Genomic DNA, 22,708 nt, shown 5'->3' with positions numbered 1-22,708 from the left:
TTCCCCTTCCTTCCTTCCCTTTCCTCCCTCCCTCCCTTCCTTCCTTCCTTCCTTCCTTCCTTCCTTCCTTCCTTCCTTTCATCTTTTCTTCCTTCTTAAACAACTTTACTGAGGTACAATTTATATGCCACAAAATTTTCCTGTTTTAAGTTTATGTGCATGTTCAACTTTAGATTGCATACTCATCACATCATGTTAGGGTACATACTATTAATATAATTTTTAGTATATTTATAGAGTTGTGCAATTAGGATAATTTATTTTCAAGGATTTCCATCATCCCATTAAGAAACCTCATGCCCATGCAGTCTTGCCCATTCTTACTCTCATCCCTAGGCAATCACTAATCTATTTTTTGTCTCTATAAATTTGGCTTTTCTGAATACCTTACTTTCTGGCACTGTGAGGTGCTCTAGGCTCATATTGTATTTTCCCTGCCCTAGCCCTGCAAACAAGCATTTTTTCAAGGAGCAGAGGTTCTGCCTGTGGGAGAAAGGTGTTTAGAAACCAATATCTGAGTGCTAGGTGTACTTGTTACTACTTGAGTGTCACTGCTTCCAGCTTCTCTCAGTGGACAGGGGTAGGAAATATATGTATGTACGCTAACCCATGTATACACACATATCTGTATTTATTTCTGTTCTCTCTCTGTATACACACATATTAATATAAATATAAGTTCATGCTGATAACTGTGACTCTAATCCAGCACCACATGGTTCATTCTAGCCTGGCCCTATTTCTTATGTGCAATTTCTTTCTCTGACAGCAACAAACCTGACTCTCCTTATTTACAGTATATTTTCTTATTCGATTTTTACATACATGTGCATTGGGTACCCTCAGAAAGATATGTCCATGTGCTAACTACTGGAAGCTGGGAATGTAACCTTATTTGAAACAAGGTCTTTGCAGATTGAATTCAGTTAAAGATCTCAAAATCCTTATCCTGGATCATCTGAGGGGACCCTAAATCCAATGATAAGTGTCCTTACAAGAGACACACAAAAGAGAGACACAGAGAGGAGAGAAGGCCATGTGAAGAGTAAGAAGGAGCTCCAGGTGGTGGGGGTGATGTTACTGTTCCTCAATATAAAATGATATTTTAAAAATACCTTATATGTATATTTTTATAACCCATGGACACAGACAATAGTGTGGTAAAGGCCTTGGAGAGGTGGAATGGAGGGGGTGAATGAGGAAAAAAACAGGACATCTGTCATTTTTTCAACAATATTAAAAGAATATCTTTTAACATTCACTTTAAAAATTGCTTTTAACTGCAACCTATCATTGTTGAATTTATACTTTTATTCTCTAATTATCAGCATGTTTATGGACCCAGAAACAATTTCCCAGAAGTTAAATCTGAGCTTTATTAGAAAAGCAAAAAAAACAAAAGAAAAAGAAAAGAAAACTTAAAGCCTTACTTTAATACTTTTTTGAAGACTATCTACTTAATTAAATTTAATTTTTTGCCACCTGGGACTGAGATCAAGAAAAATTAGATGTGTTATATCTTTTTGCGGGGGAGAGGGTGTTTTGATGGAGTGCCTGCATTTCTCTCATATATCAGATAACCACTGTTTCTGCAGGCTTTGTGCCCTTCCCTTTGAAATTTTGCAACAAACATCTCTCGTTATTCAAGAGTAACTTTCTTGGAATGAAATACTCCATATGATTCCAGTATCCTCTTTTATAAAAAAGAGGATGAATACCAAGAACCTACAACCAAGATTACTTTATCCAGCAAAGCTATCATTCAGAATTGAATTGGTTAATTGGAGAAAATGAATCAAAACTCACAGGACATTCTCTGCCAGACAGTGTGACACTTAGGAAAACATGAAAATCTTGAAAGCTCTATGGCAGGGGTCCTCAAACTTTTTAAAAAGGGGGCCAGTTCACTGTCCCTCAGACTGTTGGAGGGCCGGACTATAGTTTTAAAAAAAACTATGAACAAATTCCTATGCACACTGCACATATCTTATTTTGAAGTAAAAAAACAAAACGGGAACAAATACAATATTTGTATTTGCATGTGGCCCGAGGGCTGTAGTTTGAGGACCCCTGCTCCATGGTATAATTTAATGTATTATTTTGCTGGTATGCGACAAAACCAGTGGAGCAATTTTCAGGATATCCCCAATAGGTTATTATTGCAATAGATATGCAATAAATAGAAAGCATTTCCTCAAGTACTTAACTCAAGTACTTATGGTGACAACACTAGATTAACCAGAATGCTCTGGGACCTGAGATGGGGTAGGAAAATGGATGTTCTGGTGAGTACAAGGTTTGGTTGGACTTCACAGAAGCTGATTATAGTAGCTTAACCATATAGAAGTTTATCTACCCAATGTGACAAGAATGTGAAGTAGGTAGTGCAAGGCTGGTGAAGCCACTTGAGAAAGCAGGTCCCTTCTTGCCACCTGCTCCTCCATCCTTAGCACAGTCACAAATGGCTACTCCATCTCAAAAATGCATCAGCACAACCTGAACAAGGGGGAGGACAGGTTAAAGGCAGAATACTTTGGCCAGCTGAACAGTCCTTTTTTAAAATATCAGAAAATAAGTAGCTCTCCATGAAATAACTTCCCATTTCAGCTCATTGGCCAAAGGATTAGATGATCACCCTAGCAGGAAGGGCATTTTTGGAAGCGTTTAAAATTGCATTTGTTATTCTCATCCCTCCCCCAAATTTATGATTGTTAGCAAGGAAGAACAGTAGATACTGGGTAGACAAATTGGCAATGTCTAGCACATTTGATTAAGTGCCTTATTTTATATTTTAAATTTTGCTGTTAGACATTTGCATGCCTTTGAAAATTCACCACCATACATATCATAACAAAATTTTCTTTTGATTTTTGTTTCTCAACTTACTTGATTTTTCTTTTTTTTTAAATCTTTATTGTTCAGATTACATTTGTTCCTCTTTTTCCCCCCCTAACTCCCCTCCTCCCAGTTCCCGCCCCACCCTCCGCCCTCACTCCCCACCCACTGTCCTCATCCATAGGTGCACGATTTTTGTCCAGTCTCTTCCCACATCTCCCACTCCCCTTTCCCCCCCAAGAATAGTCAGTCCATTCCCTTTCTATGTCCCTGATTCTATTATAATCACCAGTTCATACTGTTCATCAGATTATTTATTCACTTGATTTTTAGATTCACTTGTTGATAGATGTGTATTTGTTGTTCATAATTTGTATCTTTACCTTTTTCTTCTTCTTCCTCTTCTTAAAGGATACCTTTCAGCATTTCATATAATACTGGTTTAGTGGTGATGAACTCCTTTAGCTTTTCCTTGTCTGTGAAGCTCTTTATCTGACCTTCAATTCTGAATGATAGCTTTGCTGGATAAAGTAATCTTGGTTGTAGGTTCTTGGTATTCATCACTTTGAATATTTCTTGCCATTCCCTTCTGGCCTGCAAAGTTTCTGTTGAGAAATCAGCTGACAGTCGTATGGGTATTCCCTTGTAGGTAATTGAGTCTCTTTCTCTTGCTGCTTTTAAGATTCTCTCTTTGTCTTTTGCTCTTGGCATTTTAATTATGATGTGTCTTGATGTGGTCCTCTTTGGATTCCTTTTGTTTGGGGTTCTCTGTGCTTCTTGGACCTGTAAGTCCATTTCTTTTACCAGGTGGGGGAAGTTTTCTGTCATTATTTCTTCAAATAGGTTTTCAATATCTTGCTGTCTCTCATCTTCTGGTACCCCTATAATTCTGATGTTGGTGCATTTGAAACTGTCCCAGAGGGTCCTTACACTATCTTCGTATTTTCGGATTCTTTTTTCATTTTGCTTTTCCAGTTGGGTGTTTTTTGCTTCTTCGCATTTCAAATCTTTGACTTGATTCTTGCGTTCCTCTGGTCTGCTGTTGGGTGTCTGTATAATATTCTTTATTTCAGTCAGTGAATGCTTAATTTCTAGTTGGTTCTTTATCACAACATCGAGGGTCTCATTAGATTTCTTGAGGCTCTCATCAAGTTTATCGGCAGTTTCTAGCAAATTATTGAAAGCCCTCAAAAGTGCATTTTTTAGCTCTATATCCTCCATTTCTGTCATGTTTTTTTGTCTCCGCATTTTTTATGCTTTCTTGGTGCACCCCCTTGTGGTCTTTGTGCGCAGTCTTGTTGTAGTTAAGCCTTAATTGTTGTCGGCAATACTAGGGGTGAATTGACCTCCAGGCTAACTGGCTATGAGAGTCAGCTGTGTCTGCAGTGGGAGAGCTTCTGTGCTGAATCTCTAGGGCGGTGCTAATCTAGCCTTTGCCTGAGGCTATCCGGCAAATGCCTCTGTGAAGGGCTTGGGCGGGGTGGGTCCCAGGGGATCTACAGTGCGGGCGGAGCGAGCAGTTATGGCTGCTCTCAGTTCCGTCCCCAGCAGCTCTGCAACTGCTGCAAACCTCAGAGAGAAAGCTGCCTTCCCTCTTCTCCTGTTTGAGTCTGGGTCCCTACAGACTCGCCTGGATCTGGAGCTCAGAGTCTGAAACTCCCTCCTGATTGAAAACAACAACCTCGCCCTCCGTTGCCGGCCCACTCCACGCGCACCTCCGCACCTTAGTATTTCACCTCCGCACTGTGCCTCCTCTGAGTCTCGGTATGGATTTCTCTTTACTTCTAGTTGTAGAATCTCTCCTCAGCCAGCCTTCCTGTGGTTCTGGGTGATGTCCGTTCCGTCTTTTAGTTGTATTTTTGAAGTGGTTGTTTGAGGCAGCAAACTCTGGCGTTAACCTATGCTGCCATCTTGGTTCTCCTTGATTTTTCAATAAGAATGGACAACATATTATACATCCATTTGATGGACTACTGCAGTCATCTTATATAATAAAAGGGTAATATGCAAATTGACCCTAACAGCAGAATGACCAGAACGACCACTCTACCAGTCGCTTCGAGGTGCACTGACCACCTCTCCATCCCTTTCCCCAGCCACCAGGCTCCCATTACCCAATGGTGAATGGGGAACCGGGGATGGGTGGTGGGGGACGCCAGTGGCGCCAGGCCAAGGCCCCCACCCTGCCAGTCTCCCCACACACAGAGGACGACCCGTGGTGGGGGTGGGGCTGGCGAGCAGTCGGGAATGGCTGACCTTTCAGTCCCTCACCTTAGCCGTCAGACTCTGATCGCCCAATGGCAAAAGGGGAACCTTGGTGGGTGGCGGCAGGGGGCAGGGCCAGCTGCCGGCAGCCAGGGAAGATGGCCCTGATCGCAGGCCAGGTCTAGGGACTGTACTTGTGCAAGAATTTTGTGCACCAGGCCTCTAGTTACAAATAACAAATGCATGGCAAAAGATCTGCACAACCACTTCACAAAAAAGTGCGCAAATGACTAACAAACATATGATAATTGTCATTAAAACATAAGAAATTACTACTATATTCCCAGTAAAATGTTTAAAACTAAAAAGACAGATAATACCAATTATCTCTCTTTGGTGAGGATGTGGTGCTACTGAAACCTTTATACATTGTTGGTGCCCTGGTAAAATGGTGCAATCTCTTTGGAATGTTGTTTGGTTGTATCTACTAAACCTGAACCTATGAACTAGCAATCCTCCATTCCTAGGTATGTTTACTTCTGCTCACCAAAATACATATTTACTTATTATGAATATATGTGTTTATATTCATAATAGCCAAAACCTAGAAATTACCCAAATATGCTAATAAATTATGATATAGTCATGCAATGGAATACTTTACAGAGAATGAGCAAACTACAATTATATGCAAGAATTTGGATGACTCTCACAAACATCTGAGCAAAAGAACACAGATACTGTCACAAAAAAGAACCTATTGTGTGAGTCCATTTACATAAACTTCAAAAACAGACAAAATTATCCTATGACTTCTAAAAAGCCAGAAAAGTAGCTCAAGTTCTGAGAGGAGAGGAGTGACTTAAAATGGGCAAGAAAAAGACTCCTGGGCTCCTGATAATTGCTCTGTTTCTTGATTTGGATGCTGGTTAACTGGATAAATTCACTTCGTGAAAATTCATCAAAGTATATATTTATAATCAGTTCACTTTTCTATATGTATGTTATACTGCAGAAAAAGAAAAGGTTACAATTATATACGGTTGTTATAATGAAAATATGTCATCTTTTGTCAATTCTATCCAACTGTGCTTTGGATCCCAGGCTTCCCCCCTTCTCCTCCTCCCCAGTGTTCTAGAGCCCTGACATATTATCTTCCTTTTCTCTTATATCTTTAACATCTCCTTCTCCACTAGTGCCACCCGGTGCATCACGATTTAATCATGGTCAAGATTCTCCAATTAAAACTACCACCACTTCCCAGTCAGCATGGCTCTGTGGTTGAGCAGGCCCAGTGGAGGGGGAGGGAGTGCAGAAGGCAGCCAGTCAATGATTCTCTCTCATTATTGATGTTTTTCTCTCTCTCTTTCTCTCCCTTCCTCTCTGAAATCAATAAAAATATAAATTAAAAAAAAACACTATCACCACCACCACCTTGCTTTACCTATATCTCCTGTGACTATTATTTTTTATTGTAACACTAGAGGCCCGGTGCATGAATTCATGCATGGGTGCGGTCCCTCAGGGTGGCCTGCAGGGATCGGGCCAAAACCTGCAGTCCAACACTGCCTGTAACTCCTACCTGCTGCTCCCACTCATGCCACCCCCACTGCACCTGCCATGGGCTCGCGTCCAGTCAGTCCCAATTAGAAGAGGCTCGTGCTGCTGCAGCAGCGCTCACCAGCCATGAGCCCTGCATCTGGCACCCTCCCGAGGGGAGTGGCCTGCAGGATTGGCCTGAAACCGGCTTTCTGACATTCCTCAAGGGGTCCTGGATTGCAAGAGGGTGCAGGCCAGGCTGAGGGACCTCACTGATGCACAATCAGGGCCAGAGAGGGACCATGGAGGGCTCCAGGGCTGTTTGGCCCCATCTTGCCCAGTCCTGATCAGCCGGACCCCAGCAGCAAGCTAACCTACCAGTCAAAGTGTCTGCCCCCTGGTGGTCAGTGCATGGCATAGCGACTGGTCAACCAGTTGACTGTCTGTGTACATCATAGCAAGTGGTTGAGTGGCCTTAGCATATCATTAGTATATTACACTTTGATTGGTTGAATAGTCAACTGGTCACTAGATGACAGGACACCTAGCATACTAGGCTTTTATTATATAGGATCAAACATTTTTAATAATGAAAGTTTTAACCCCCTGCCTTCCATTTTTTCCCTTTATCCATTGCAATTTGGTTTACTTCCCCACCATTCACCCAAATGTATTTTGCCAAATTTCTAAAATAGCCTGTGTTGCTAATTCTAATAACCTTTAATTCTCCCCTTATTGATTTCCCAGCATTCTTTGCTCCTCTTGACCATTCCTACCATTTGGAAAAACTCTCTTCCTTAGGCATTTATGACCTACTGGCTCCCGATTTCCCATCTAACTTCTCTGGCCACTCATTGTTTTCATTGTAAACTTCATTTCCTCTACTCATGTATAAAATGTTCCCTTGAGCCAGATGTGTCTTTTGAAGTAGAGCTGTATATATAACTGCTGTGCAACATTTTCACTTAGATGTCTCACAAGTATTGAAGTCAACCAAGCTTAACATCTCCCTCCTTAATATTGTTCATCTTCCATACTCCTTGTTTCAGTTAATAGCACCACCTAGTACCCAAGCCGGAAACCCATAATTCATAATTATTGAATAAAACGCAGAAGAAAAGTTGTGGGTGTGGCTTCAGCTTCTAGCATCATGGTGGACTAGATATTGTGGGAAACCATCCTGTTTCAGAACAACTAGATCCTGAATCAAAAAAAATTTTTTAGTCTGGCCAGTTTTGCTCAAAGGTTGAGTCTTGGCCCATGAACCAGAACATCACGGTTTGATTCTTGGTCAGGGCACATGCCTGGATTGTGGGCTCAATCCCCAGTAGGGGTGTACTGGAAGCAGCTGATCGATGTTTCTATCTTTCTGTGCTTCTCCCTTCCTCTCTCTAAAATCAATAAAAATATATTTTTAAAAAGCATTTAAAATTTTTTCTTGGCTCTTAGAAATTAGAAAAATATTAAAAGACCCCTCTTTGCACCAAGTAAAGAGAACTAAATTATAAGCAGAAACTAGAGCAGGGATCTGTATGCAAGCTGAAGAGATGGGGTTGGTCTGCGTGCAAATGGCAACAGCAGCTCTGTGTGAGGAGGTGAATCCCAAACTGCATTTTGAGGACACCTTTGAAAGGGTTAAAGTGGCCGCAGGTTCAAACACTCCTGGGCACATAACAGAAGCAGATGTAAATCATGTTTGGAAGAAAGTGTACTCAATTTAAGCAATTAGAATTCCCACATATTATGATCAAGGAAATATGAATTTATAATGTGATCAACAAGTATACAAGGAGGTAAGCCACTAAGTGAGAGAGATAAAATGTAACACAACTTATTTACATGTTGCAATTATCACATAGTATATAGAATAACTAGGTAAGAAATGTTTGAAGAAATATGCTTGGTGTGGCTCAGTGGTTGAGCATCAACCTAGGAACCAGGAGGTCATGGTTTGATTCCCAATCAGGGTATATTGTGGACTCGGTCCTCAGTGTTGGGCATGTAGGAGGCAGCCAATCAATGATTCTCTCTCATCATTGATGTTTCTATCACTCTCTCCCTCTTCCTTCCTCTCTGAAATCAATATATATATATACACATACTAGAGGCCGGTGCACAAAATTCATGCACAGGTAGGGTCCCTAAGCCTGACCGGCGATCAGGGCCGATCGGGGCCTTCCGGCTGCTGGCCAGGGCCTTCCTTCATTCCACACCACCCCCTGGTGGTCAGCACACATCATAGCAAGTGATCGAACGCTCAGTCTCCCAGTTAAACTTCCGAGGGGACACTTTGCATATTAGCCTTTTATATATGTAGATAAATTTTTTAAAAGAAATGTTTGAAGAAATAAAGTACAGAACCACAAAAATGGCAAGCAATAAGAGACTATCTATAATAATAAAAGTGTAATATGCTAATTAGACTGGATGTCCTTCTGAATGTCCTTTTGGATGACCTTCCGGACAAAGCTGGGGCTGTGAGGGAAACCCGGGTCCCGGGTGCCAGAGGGAAGGCAGTGCCTGCAGCCAGGAAAAGGAAGGCCTACACTTGCATGAATTTTGTCCATCAGGCCTCTTGTCAGGAATAATGAGAAAGATCTGCATAACAATAAAATGGCAATTCTAAAAATAAAAATGGAAATAACAAAAAAAACTCAAGGTAGGGGTTTAACAACAGATAAAATATAGTAAAAAATAAATGGGAACATTTGGCTGAAGAACTTACTCAGCATGCAGTACAGAGAGGCAAGCAAATGGAAAGTATGAAAGCAACTAAGAGATATGGAGAACAGAAGAGGAAACGGAAATATTTATTCTGAACCCTAAAAGAAGAGAATAGAGAGAACGGAGGAAAAGAAATAATTGAAGAAATAATGATGAAAAATTTTCCAGAAGTGATCATAGATATAAATTAATTTTTCCAAGTACAGTAAAAGTAAACCAGGTATAGATACAACATAGTGAAACTGTAGAACAGCAAAGACAAAGACTCCAAAAGAAGTCAGAGAAAAATAACAGATCATCCATAAAGGTACAACATTTTTAAAGAATGAAAGTGATATAAAGCATTTTTAGATAGACAAAAATAGAGTTTACCACCAAGAGACTGCCAATAAATTAATTTATAAAGATTTACATTAGGAAGCAGGAAAAGATCATAGAATGATGGTTTGTGATATGAGAAAGAATGATAAGTAAATAAAATAGCAAATGTATATGTATGAATACATATAAGCAAACATGTGTGTGAAATAATAGCCTGGAGGGGAGTGATGAGATTGAAAGTGTTCTGAGGTTCTTGGATTATATGAAGTGAAAGTTTAAGATATTGATTTAAAGCTTTGTTCTATTAAATATACATGTTAAAATTTCAAGGCTAACACTAAAAGAATAGATAATGAACATGAAAATTTCACATGAATGAAAAATTAAAGAATAGATTGCTTGTTAATGAAAGAGCTAAAATCCAACTATGTGAAGTTTACAACAGCCATCTAAAATCAAAGCACAAGGAAAGGGAGGAGAGGAAGGAGAGAGAAAGAGAGAGAGAAAGAAAGTGAGAGGAAGAAAGAGAGAGGAAGAAAGAGAGAGGAAGAAAGAGAGAGAGGAGTTGGAGGGATAGGAGAGGGAAGAAAGGGGAAACGAGAGAGAAAAGATATATCAGATAATCTATTTATATAAAAACCCTGGGTGTAACGCTTGTCACCTCCAAGGCTCAACCAGCCGGAAGGAAGTCAGTCCTGCAGGGGTCGCCTTGGCAATGGCCCTCCCTGAACTGTTTCCTGCGAGTGCGAGGTTTGAGGCAGGAACCCGTCCTCGGAGCGTGGACACACTGAGTCCTGGGTCGTCTTGGCAACAGCTGCGTCCTCCCTGAGCTGTTTCCCATGCGAGGGCAAGGTTTGAGGCAGGAAACGGCCCTTGGAGCGTGGAGGCATATCTTTATAAAGTTTTAATACATTATATTAGAGGTCGTGGTGGTACTGTTTTACCCACAGCATCTACAGGTATTGCTGCAAATTTACTTCTCAGTGGAAGAACCTTTCATTCCCAATATAAATTACCAATTCCATTAAATGAAACTTCAATTTCTAGACTCAATATAAACAGTGAAGTTGCTAAAACTATTAAAAAGGCCCAACTTCTCATTATTGATGAATTCACCATGGCATCCAGTCATGCTATAAATGCCATAGACAGATTACTAAGAGAAATTTGAATGTTGTATTTGGTGGGCAAGTTCTCCTTCTTGGAGGGGATTTTCGACAATGTCTCAGTATTGTACTACATGCTATGCAATCGGCCATGGTACAAACAAGTTTAAGTACTGTAATGTTTGGGGATGTTTCAGAAAGTTGTCTCTTACAACAAATATGAGATCAGAGGATTCTGTTTATAGTGGATGGTTAGTAAAACTTGGAGATGACAAACTTGATAGCAGTTTTCATTCAGGAATTGGATATTATTGAAATCCCCTGTGAAATGATTTGTAATAGATTTATTATTGAAGCTACCTTTGGAAATAGTTTATCTATAGATAATATTAAAAATATATCTAAACGTGTGATTCTTTGTCCAAAAAATGAGCACATTCAAAAATTAAATGAAGAAATTTTGGATATACTCGAAGGAGATTTTCACCCATATTTGAGTGATGATTCCATTGACTCAACAGATGGTGCTGAAAAGGAAAATTTTGCCATCGAATTTCTTGATAGTATTACTCCTTCGGGAATGCTGTGTCATAAATTAAAATTGAAAGTGGGTGCAATCATCATCCTATTGAGAAATCTCAATAGTAAATGGAGTTTTTGTGATGGTACTAAATTTATTATCAAAAGATTACGACCTAAAGTTATTGAAGCTAAAGTATTAACAAGATCTGCAGAGGGAGAGGTTGTTCTGATTCCAAGAATTGATTTGTCCCCATCTGACAGTGACCTCCCATTTAAATTAATTCGACGACAGTTTCCCGAGATGCCAGCATTTGCAATGACTATTAATAAATCACAAAGACAAACTCTAGACAGAGTAGGCATATTCCTACCTGAACCCGTTTTCACACATGGTCAGTTATATGTTGCTTTCTCTCGAGTTTGAAGAGCATGTGATGTTAAAGTTCTAAATACTTCAGCACAAGGGAAATTAGTCAAGCACTCTGAAAGTGTTTTCACTCTTAATGTGGTGTACAGGGAGATATTAGAATAAGTTTAATCACTTTATCAGTCATTGTTTGAATCACTGTTTTTTTTATATCATGTTTTTGTTGTTTTTATATCATGCCTCTGTTGTTGTTATATCCTTTTGTTACTGTTTATTTATTAATAAATTTATATATTTTCATATACATTTTACTTATTTCCTTTTATCTCTCACACTTCTATTATAGAGAAAGGGCAAATAGCAATGTTAAAATATTTCCTCTAATTAATTCCCTTTTAATGTGCATGAATTTTGTGCACCGGGCCACTAGTTATCAATAAAAGGAGAAATGGAAGGTACCTTAAATTTTCACAAAATAGATTTAAAACAAAAAGCAGTATTGGTGATAAAGAGGGCCACTACTTAACAAATCAGAAAGAAAATAACTTTAACTTATGTACCTAATTAAATAGTCTCAAATTATAAAAAGCAAATATTCAGAGTTTCAAGTAAAATGGACAAATCCAGAATTAAAAGTACTCTGTTCTTTACTATAAAAAACATGAATAAAAGTGAGTAATACAAAAATGACAATAAATATCTATCAATAATTGAATTTAAAAAACAAAATAAATGAACAAGCAGAACAGAAATAGACTCATATATACAGAAAACATTTTGACAGTTGCTAGATAGTAGTAGGGTTGGGGGATGGGTGAAAAAAGGTGAAGGGATTAAAAAGTATAAGTAGGTATTAACAGAATATTATGGGGATGTAAAAGTACAACACAGGGAATCCTATATAATAAAAGGGTAATATGCAAATTGACCCTAATGGTGGAATGACCAGGAATGACTGGTTGCTATGTTGCGCACTGACCACCAGGGGGCAGACGCTTAATGCAGGAGCTGCCCCCTGGTGATCAGTGCACTTCCACAGGGGGAGCGCCGCTCAGCCAGAAGCCGGCTCATGGCTGGCCAGCGCAGTGGCAGTGCAGGAGTCTCTCCTGCCTCCGCAGCAATGCTAAGGATGACCGACTGATGGCTTAGGCCCGCTCCTCGCAGGGAGCAGGCCCAAGCCGATAGTCGAACATCCCCCAAGGGCTCCCGGGCTGCCAGAGGGATGTCTGACTGCCAGCTTAGGCCCAATCCCCCGGCGAGCGGGCCTAAGCCAACAGGTGGACATCCCCCAAGGTGTTCCAGATTGCGAAAGGGTGCAGGCCAGGCTGAGGGACACCTCTGAATGCATGAATTTTCATGCACTGGGCCTCTATTATAATCAATAATATTCTAATAACTATGTATGGTATCATATGGGTATAAGACGTATGGGGATGATCACTTAGTAAGTTATGTAATGTCTAACCACTGGGGTTTACACCTGAAATTAGTATAATAATGTATGTCAACTGTAATTGAAAAAGAAAAATGATTTTAAAATGAGAAAAAAGCCCTAGCCAGTTTGGCTCAGTGGATAGAGCGTTGGCCCATGGACTGAAGGGTCCTGGGTTCAATTCTGGTCAAGGGCACGTACCTTGGTTGCAGGCTCCATCCCTGATAGGGGCCATGTGGGAGGCAATCAACCAATGTTTCTCTCTCACATCGATGTTTCTCTCTCTCCCCCTCCCTTTCACTCTTTCTAAAAATCAATGGAAAAATATCCTTGGGCAGGACTAACAAAGAAAAAAAAAGAAAAATGTGAGGGAATACATTCACAAAATAACATGTGTATTGCTTATGGGATTAAAGGTAATTTTTCTATACTTTTTTTATTGTTGTGAGAATTTTTATAATTAAAACTTTTTTTTCAAAAATAAAGCATGGAGGTGGAAAATGATAAGTGAGGGCTTAGGATGGGCTTAGTTAATTATGGATTTACTATATTTGGGGTAATTATATGCAATAGTTTAGTTCCTACCCCAATGTTTATCAGTTTGACTACATTTTAACAAGTTAACTTCTTACTTCTTTATATTTTACTAAAATGTTAATGATTTACTCTTGAACTTAAATGGTTCAAGCATCCTTGACTGATACATTAAAGAATCTGATTAACCACATAGCTTTTGTTTTCACAAATAAGAATAAAAGAATTTTGAAGAGAATGCACAATAATGCAACCCACCCAAGTTTAAATATGCTATATTATTGATTGTTAATAGCTACTTCATTCTGGTAACTGTATCTGCTCCACCAGCCACTGCTATTATCATTATAGACATTAGTTACCTTTTAAAGAAGTGAGAAAGATACAAATTGGTAATGCTTGTTTCTCACATTAATACTCCCTTGGACTTAATTTTTATTGCTATTCCTAAAACTTGGTGTTTTATCTCTATTTAAACCTTTTGAAACATGTTGTGATAAGCAATAATTGTATGAAATAGGAACAGATATTTGTATACAAATAGAAAATAAGGCAACATGTTAAGAAGTTGGTTCTAACAAATATAGGCATAGGATTATTTTATCAGAGACTCTCTTTGAATATATCATCTAAAAATATAAACTGTAAACCTAGTAAGTCTACTATACAGAATATATTTTTCATGGTTGTTTAACTTTTACTACATGCAGTTCTGGGAAAATAAAACACTATGTTGGAAAAGTAAAACAGTAATATTAGAATGTGTTGTTACATTTTGGTGAAAAATATAGAAAAATGATAGAAATTCTAAATTCTTATGAATGTTTTTCCCAATAGATGTGTTTTAGAATCTTTTGAGATTTGAATATCTAGAATATTCAGTTGGTCTAATCCTTTTCTGTTTAAAGGCAATAAAAGAACAAGAATGAAATTCAATTATTTCCAACTCTTTGATATAACAAGACAATGGTCTGAGATTAATAAATAAAACTCAATTTCAATATATTTTTTTTAAAAAAATGGTCTCTTTTCTTCTTCCTATTATTTTTAATCCTCAACCTAGGATATTTTTTCCATTGACTTTTAGAGAGAGTAGATGGGGAAGGAGGAAGGGGAGAGAGCAACTTGCACTGGAGACACATGGATTGGTTGCCTCCCACCCACGGGTAGAGGGTGGGGGGATAGAGGGATGAACCTGCAATCCAAGTACATGCCCTTGACCAGAATGGAACCCAGGATTCTTCAGTCCCCAGGCCAATGCTGTAACCACTGAGCAACCGGCCAGGGCTCAGTATATATTTTTAAACTATCATTTTATTATCTTCCTTTCCTTTCATTATTGGTGTTTACTATTTAAATTTATTGAATTATAACATACATACCAAAAGCACAAATCATAACTGTACAGCTTGATCAAATCTCACAAAATAACCATATCCGTGTCATCAGCACACTGTAATATTAACTTTTAAGGTGATAAATTGCTAAAATTGAAGGATTAAAGCTGTCAACAACTACAGAAAGGTAGAGAAGCAAAGAATGAGTAAGTGTAACTAAATTAGGTAGGAGGCACACTTGCAAAGATGAAACAGTTTTGGGCGCACATTTTATACTAAATCATCTGAACATCCACAGTGTGTCAATCTGACAGGTTCCTGATTTGGGTTGGGGTGGGTCTACTGCGTGTCTCCGCCCCTCCCACCCTCCACCCCCAGCAGTAGTTATGCATTTCAAAGCAAATAGCAGTAAAAATATGAAACTTCAGAATTATTAGATTGTTTAGCAACGTTTTTTTCTTCTTTCCTGAGCTACCTCAGTGAAATCCTGTCACAAACTGTGACTTTACACCATAACTTTAAAATTGAAAATCAGCTTTTCGACGTTTTAAATGTTTTTTTCTTTCTCTTGATAGGCAAACTTTTGTTCACTTAAAATTTAAAGTGTAGGACATCTCTTCATTCCTTGTCTAGTCATAGCCCTCAGAAGTGACTAAAGATGATGCGAGATTCACAGGAACTCTACCCACCATTTACCTTGTAAATTTAAAAAGAAGTAGAAAAAAGTCCTTTTCAGGGTTGAGTCCCGAAATTATTTACCCTTCGAGAGCAAAAAAATATTGCTGTGTTTATTCAGTGAACCCTTCCTTAGATTTTTTATTCTTTATTTTCAGCAATTTCTTCGACCTACCAATAACTTTCCCAGTTAACAACAACAACAACAAATAGGTTACATAGGTCGCTATTTGTTCGGACTTTACAAGCAGTGATAAGCATTATTAAGGGAGGAGGGTGGGGGTTCTCCCAGTCAAAGAATCCACAGACAGCGAGGAACAATGAAAGATCCACAAAACCCACACGCCACCAGCGCCCGCTCCGATTGCAGGTTGCGGGCGCGTCCGCAGGACTGCCTGCAGGCCGAGGGCAGAGGCCTCGGGCGGAGGGTCCCGGGGATGCGGAGCGGAGCGTGGGGACTGTCGCCAGACACCCCCACCACACACCAGATAAACGCGCCGCATCCCGTCACCGGGACGACTGCAATCCGACACCGAGGCTCAAGATCCCGCTTCCCGCACACGGGGCGCAGAAGAGGCACATCACTGCACGGCCGCGGGGACTCCGTGGCGTCCCGGGCACGCCGTCTCTTAGGTGCCTAACGCGACGCGAAACACGCCCTTTCCGCGGGCCCGGGTCCGAGGCTGGGCCACCACCAGCGCCGCGCCGCGCCGCGCCGGTCCCTCGCCGTCGGCACGTGGCGGCCGTGATTGTCCCCGAGCGGTATCCCTCCGCGCCCCGGCCTCAGTCTTCCTCTCCCTTCCCGGGACCCTCCGAGTCGGGGCGCGGCGGAAGGATCGCACGCACGCGCGCACGTCCCTCCGTGGCCGCGGGGAAGGGGGGCGCTCGGTGAAGAGCAGCCGCCGCCGCCGTCGGCATAGCCGCTTCTCAGCCTCCCGGCGCCGGTTAGTCAGCTCCGCGGTGCGGGCGGGCGGGCACCGGGCATACGCTTCTCGGCTGGTCCCTCGCCGCCGTCCCCGCGACCTCCCACCGCAGCTCCCGGGGAGGGGGGCGGTCGGTGCCTGCGCAGAGCCGCCTCCTCCCCGCCCCCGCCCCGCCTCCCCCCGCGCCCGCCGCCGCCGCTGCGCCTGCTGCTCCTCGCCGTCCCCGCTGCAGTGCGAAGGGCTCGAAGATGGCCGGTTGGCAGAGCTACGTGGATAACCTGATGTGCGATGGCTGCTGCCAGGAGGCCGCCATTGTCGGCTACTGCGACGCCAAATACGTGTGGGCAGCCACGGCCGGGGGCGTCTTCCAGAGCATTACGGTGAGGACCAGCGGCAGCGCGGGTCCGCCCGGACCTGAGCGGGGCGGTCGGCCGTGGGGGCGCGCAGGGCCGTGCCGGCCGGTGTGGAGGCGGCCGGCGCCGAGGAGGCGGCTGCGGGGTTGGCGAGAGGCCGAGGCCGGGGATGAGCGGGCTTCGCCGACTGGCGGGGGCGGCGGCCCGCGCCCCGCTTCCCAGCGCAGGTCCGGTGCAGCTGGGGGAGGGGCACGCACCAGCCGGGCCGGGGAGGGGCGCCCTTTTCCCCGGGCGTCCCCCGGGTACCCTGGAAGCCGGGAGGTTTGCTTTGCGTGTCCCGGGATGGAAGCGGGGCCCGGCGGGGGTCCTCCGGCGGCCGGGCTGCCCCTCGCTCAGCGACGGCGGGCCTCCCGCGCCGCGGGATGTGGGAGGAGGCTGCTCGGCCCCCCGGATCCTCGCGGCGACTTTGCGTAGGTTTGCTGGTGTCCAGGCCTCTGGGGTTGGGAGAAATGTACACCGACGACGTAGGTGGATTCGTGAATCCCGACTTCAGCCCTGGCTCTGTAGGATTTTTTTTTTTTTTAATTCTCCAAGATGGCGAACTGCCATTGATTTCTCTCCTCCTCCTATGGAGAGTCATCGATTTACCGTTATTCCCAATTATGCAACACAGCCCTAAAAAAGGGGATGCCTTTACGGGGTTTTCAGTAATCTGCCAACACCAAGGGGACACGTCAGTTCTCCAAGTCTCTTTCGTGATGGTAGTGAGGAACTAACGCAGATTTATGCTTCACAGTGCCTGATTTTGTGACTTGATGGTTTTGACTTGGTTGACTCATGTGTAGGGAATAATTGTCACTAAGCCTCCAATGCTGCTTTATTGTTTCGCCTCTTTCTGCACAAGGTTCTTTCCAAAATTGTGACGATCGTGTCAGTGAGACCATTCCCTTAGTTTCTTGGCCTCACGCTCCCTTCCCAAAAAACGCTAAAATTCATGCCCCCTGTTAAGGGTACTAATTATTCTCGTACTAGTTAACATGGTTTCAGACTTAACTGTGTAGAACTCAGTCCTTGATGCTAGTACTTGAAGTTCTCCTATTCCAGTGGACTACAATTCTTACAGAGAATTGGCATCTGGTGATCAACTTTTTTTTCTGCAGTCTTTTTGATTTTTTGTGTGAGTTCCCGCTGTCTGGCTGGGAAGATTGCGGGAGTGTGCTTGGAAATGGCTGGGGCCTGCTATGACTCTGCAGTTCTGATGGGGGCGACGCCTTCCTTCTTATTCATGGAATGTTAGCAGGCACGTTTTCTCCTTTCCTCCTTTCCGATTCTGGTGGCTACCTCAGTTTCTTTCCAAATCCCTCTCCGTTTTCTGTAGGGTTTTTATTTTGTTTTGTTTTTACCATTGCTTACTGCTGTGCTACCGGCAGAATCTTCTTTGCATTTGCCGGAATAAAAACTGATTACTGAGGTGGGAGGGGAAAGGAAGTTAGAGTAGTAGCTAGAAAAATAGGAGGGAAATACGAATTTGGGAATGCACTGAGCTCTAGAGTTTGAAGTTCGTACTTGTGGGGAGATGTCAAGCTATTTGAAGCAGAGTAGAAGTGAACAGACCTGCTATAAGCATGGACTTTAGGTTTTATTTCAGGAAACTTTCAAGCAACTTTAAATTTGATGCAACATGACTGACTGTAATGATAGGCTATTGCTGAAAGTTTATAGGGTGAATTGAGATTCTTTTCATAGAGTGGTCTTTAGTTAGCAGACTACACTGTGAACTGTGAAATCTAATATGAAACATGTAATCATATGGGGTTAAGCTATTGTTTAGAAAAGACTAAAACTTGATTTTATGTTAGTGAAATGTGGATTCCTTGTACTGGTAGTAAAAACTTGGCACACAGTCTTTCCTGTTATATTGAGGCCTGAAAAGAATTAACTAATTTCATGTGTGTTTTTTCTTTTTCTTTTTTGGGCACGGGGGGGACAGCCAGTAGAAATAGATATGATTGTAGGAAAAGATCGGGAAGGTTTCTTTACCAACGGTTTGACTCTTGGCGCAAAGAAGTGCTCAGTGATCAGAGACAGTCTGTATGTGGATGGTGACTGCACAATGGACATCAGGACAAAGAGTCAAGGTGGGGAGCCAACATACAACGTTGCAGTGGGCAGAGCTGGCAGAGGTAAGCAAGGCACTTTTGTTAAAAGTTGCATGTTACATTACAACTTATTAAGCAGTTTCTTTAACATTTTGAATAAAAGTGTTAGTCCATAATGGCTATTAAGGTGGTTTTTGTGAACTGCCCAGCACTGAAGGGAGGCACTGCTTTAAATTTACTTACTCTACAGCAGCTGCACGTACAGCCTAGCCTCTGAGATCTTGACTTTATTCTAAAATAGAATATTCATACCAACTCTCCAGTTTCAGCTTTAGTAAACTGAAAATCCAAATTTGTCTCAAACTGCTTGAAATATTCAATGATAATCTTATGGTGTAATCAGATTGTTAAATCACTCTGATTGGTTACTTTCTTCCCTTTGAGTCTTTGACCTTTGGATCTCTTCCTTTTCTTTCTTGCTTACATTTCAATCATTCATTGCTCAGCATAAAAATGGAAAAATTAACATTGGTTCATATTTCTATTAAAAACATGGCAGGGAAGAAAGAAATAATTAGAATAAGGGTTTTGGAGTAAGTTGTCCCATTACTAAAATATTTTCAAAGACTAAATGTGATTGTGATTTAGATAGGAAAAGTAGAAAATTATATTTCATTTATATATTTGACCCAGAAATTCTGGTGTTTCCTGACTGTTGTCAACATTGGAGAAAATAAGTCTCACTGCTTTTTCAAAACTTTCAAAGTTGGGGTTTATTATGGCATCTGATTGATTTACAGCTATATTTAAATGTATTAACCTGTGTAAATATTTTGTAAATAAAGAGGGTTTGTGAGTCTCATACAGCAGACTTGGCACGTCTAAGTAAGACCAAATCTACCATGTGAAGGAACTTGAAACTCCCCTGAGCTGTCATTTACTAAAATGGTCCTACCAACTCCCTGTGATCATCCTAAAGGTTACTCTTATTCTGATGTGAGTTGATGCTTATGACTATTGCTCCATAGAAAAATTAGGTGGTCCTAGCCAGTTTGACTCAGTGGATAGAGTGTCAGCCTGCGGACTGAAGGGTCCCGGGTTCAGTTCTGGTCAAGGGCACATGCCCAGGTTGCGGGCTCAATCCCTAGTAGAGGGTGTGCAGGAGGCAGCCGATCAGTGATTCTCTCTCATCATTTATGTTTCTGTCTCTCTCTCCCTCTCCCTTCCTCTCTGAAATCAATCAATAAAAATATATAAAAATAAAGAAAGAAAAATTAGGTGACTGAAGTATTAGACATTTTTTTTCCCCAATATTAGCTGGGCTCAGATAACTTAAAAAGCATCAACCATGTGACATAAAACAGGAATGAGATTTTCATACCATATAGTACTGCTGACATCTAGTGGCTGTGATTGTAAAATCTGAACCTCATCATAGAAGAATCTGTTGTTGGAAATAGTAAATCTATTTCAAGATTTTAGACTCAATTAAAAACAAAGCTAGAACAGTGAGGAGGATATCAGTAAGCATACACCTTAGAAACCTTAATTTCATCTTTTCTGAATAGCACTGGAAATGCTATTTAAAATTTGGTCTTGGTTTTGCTCTAGCTGTAATAGACACATTTAACCTCACTGGTAAGACTTAATAGTTTGTACTTAATCAAGCTTGTTAAATTGGGAGAATTTTGTAAAATAATCACCTAAATTTTTTTTAAGTTTTTTTGGGAGGGCCAGTCTAATATGTATTTGTCATACTAACCAGCAGTGTTTTGCCCTAGAATAGAAGATAAATGATCACACTCCTTTTTCCCTAGCTAGTGTGAAGATATTTTTATAGAGCGCTGCAGCTGCATTGATTGGACTTCCAAGAAGCAGTTAATAGTTTTTAGTATATAACTAGTTTGAAAGTTCTCCTTTTTGGAGATCTAGTTGACTTCAGTGCTTGACAGTTCATGGAAAACTAACTTAATATTAACTTATTAATTAGGGTTCTGTCTGCTAAAACTTATGTGACTTTCTTGATTAACCCTTCTTTTGAAACCCTTTTCTTCTTTCTCTTTCAGTCTTGGTCTTTGTAATGGGAAAAGAAGGGGTCCATGGAGGCGGCTTGAATAAGAAGGCATACTCAATGGCAAAGTACTTGAGAGACTCTGGGTTCTAGCTGCTAGGCAGATGTTCAGCATTAGGGGAATTGCTCGTAAACTTTCCTAACATAAGCTCGAGTCTTAATTCCGGAAACTTTATTAGCAATGCAGGTGATGGGGTATGAACCTTGGTCTCCTTTGTATCCCTCTGTTAGTGGGGAAAGGTATCTTTCTTTCTGCCCTCCCCCCTTAAATAATTCTGTTCACTTTGTTTTGTTTCCTTGTGTACTCCAGCATTGGTTATAGTCATGGGAAAGGAAGGTGTCCACGGAGGCACACTTAACAAGAAAGCATATGAACTCGCTTTATACCTGAGAAGGTCTGATGTGTAAGCAGCCTCTCCCCATCTACCTAGCAACTGTCTTCATCACCACCCCAATTATGGTTACAGTGCTGCCAGACTATGTGGTAGCTAATTTTTCTTTACCTATTTTCTAATGTCATGATTCCTATTTGCCCAATGGATTATTTGTATGTTAACCACTGTATGTAATCAACCCTTATCTGGCAACATAATTGCAGCACAACAATGATTTGCATGATACCTTGAAATTTGGGGGGAGGGGGCATGCCAAGTTGGGCATCACTTTGTTTTAGCAATTAATGGGATATTGATTACTAAAATAAGTTAATAAGCAAGGTGCCGGTGTACAATCTCTAATTTGATCAATGTCTTTTCAGCACTTTGAGCATTTACTTAGCTCATTTAGTCTTCCTTTTGTAGCGCATGGTTGGGAGGGAAAAGTGCATGCATCTTTCCTTCACTTGTCTTTTCTCACCCCCTCCCTTCGCACATAAGTTGTTTGGTTTGCTTCTACCTTATTTTATGCAGTGCCTGGTTTATTTAACCAATTAATAATCCTGTTTGTTGAACTATTGAGAGCTGCAGTAGTTTGCTTTCAGTATTGTTGTTGCACTGGAGTAGACAAACCTTTTTTCATAGTGTCTACAGGACATACTAAGAGTGCAACTGCAAAACAAGAGCAAAAGGCACTTCCTCCCATGACCTCACAATAAACATACTGGTTGAATCCCCAGGGACATTCATCATTGCAGTAGCTCAGATTTTTGTTCCTATCTTTTTCTTTGCACACCAGCTCTACCTACTCTTTAGTAAAATTGTAAAAGGCTGCCATTATGGACATTAGGTGTCCCAGCATAACCATCTGGAGTGTGTCCAGTTTGTTCTTCATAGGACCAATTTTTATTTGCAGCTTAAGTTTTTATATGAAGTTGCATTATTGTGGCTGTCTTGTGATGAATTTTTTTTCAAATGTATTCTGTGCCATACTATTGTTAAAATGAACTGTTGCTATTGTGAGATGGATTTTAACTGACCTATAAAAGGTTTCTTTTGAATGGCACTACTTTAGGGACATTCTAGTATTTGCTTCTATTGTTTGGGCCTTGTGGATAATGTACAGATTTAAAAACAAATCTTGTTGCTGATTTGTCCATTTCTTTCCCTGCACTTTGTTACATCTGGGATACAGTCTAACTCATCTGATTTAATATGCATTTTAAAAAATGCCATAACTATTAAACACCTTGTTTACAGACAGATGAAATAAATTTATTCCAACCAAATA

General features: G+C 41.1%; 1 protein-coding gene across 2 annotated transcripts; it reads left to right on the top strand.

The window, feature by feature from the left end:
* Nucleotides 1–16,608: 16,608 nt before the first annotated feature.
* On the top strand, nucleotides 16,609–22,708 carry PFN2 (profilin 2). Of its 2 annotated transcripts, none has more exons than XM_070405959.1 (3): nucleotides 16,609–16,900; nucleotides 18,864–19,056; nucleotides 21,354–22,708. In XM_070405959.1, exons 1-3 carry the CDS (start codon nucleotides 16,769–16,771, stop codon nucleotides 21,449–21,451), a joined length of 423 nt encoding a protein of 140 aa, XP_070262060.1. In that variant the 5' UTR covers nucleotides 16,609–16,768; the 3' UTR covers nucleotides 21,452–22,708. The 2 variants fall into 2 exon arrangements, with proteins under 2 accessions (XP_070262060.1, XP_070262059.1); XM_070405958.1 differs by having other exon boundaries at nucleotides 16,675–16,900; nucleotides 21,039–21,443.

The sequence above is a fragment of the Myotis yumanensis genome, unplaced genomic scaffold, assembly GCF_028538775.1.
Source record: "Myotis yumanensis isolate MYYU_CA2020_CCGP unplaced genomic scaffold, mMyoYum1.0.hap1 SCAF_2, whole genome shotgun sequence".
Classification (NCBI taxonomy): domain Eukaryota; kingdom Metazoa; phylum Chordata; class Mammalia; order Chiroptera; family Vespertilionidae; genus Myotis; species Myotis yumanensis.
Note: the sequence above shows the minus strand (reverse complement) of the source record. Positions and strands in the feature narration are given on the sequence as shown.

Bases quoted from the DNA above. Each gene is read 5' to 3' on its own strand.
- PFN2 (XM_070405959.1), top strand. From the start codon at position 16,769: ATGGCCGGTTGGCAGAGCTACGTGGATAACCTGATGTGCGATGGCTGC. The intron at 16,901-18,863 runs GTGAGGACCAGC...CGGGGGGGACAG, and splicing joins GCGTCTTCCAGAGCATTACG to CCAGTAGAAATAGATATGAT. The intron at 19,057-21,353 runs GTAAGCAAGGCA...TGTGTACTCCAG, and splicing joins AGTGGGCAGAGCTGGCAGAG to CATTGGTTATAGTCATGGGA.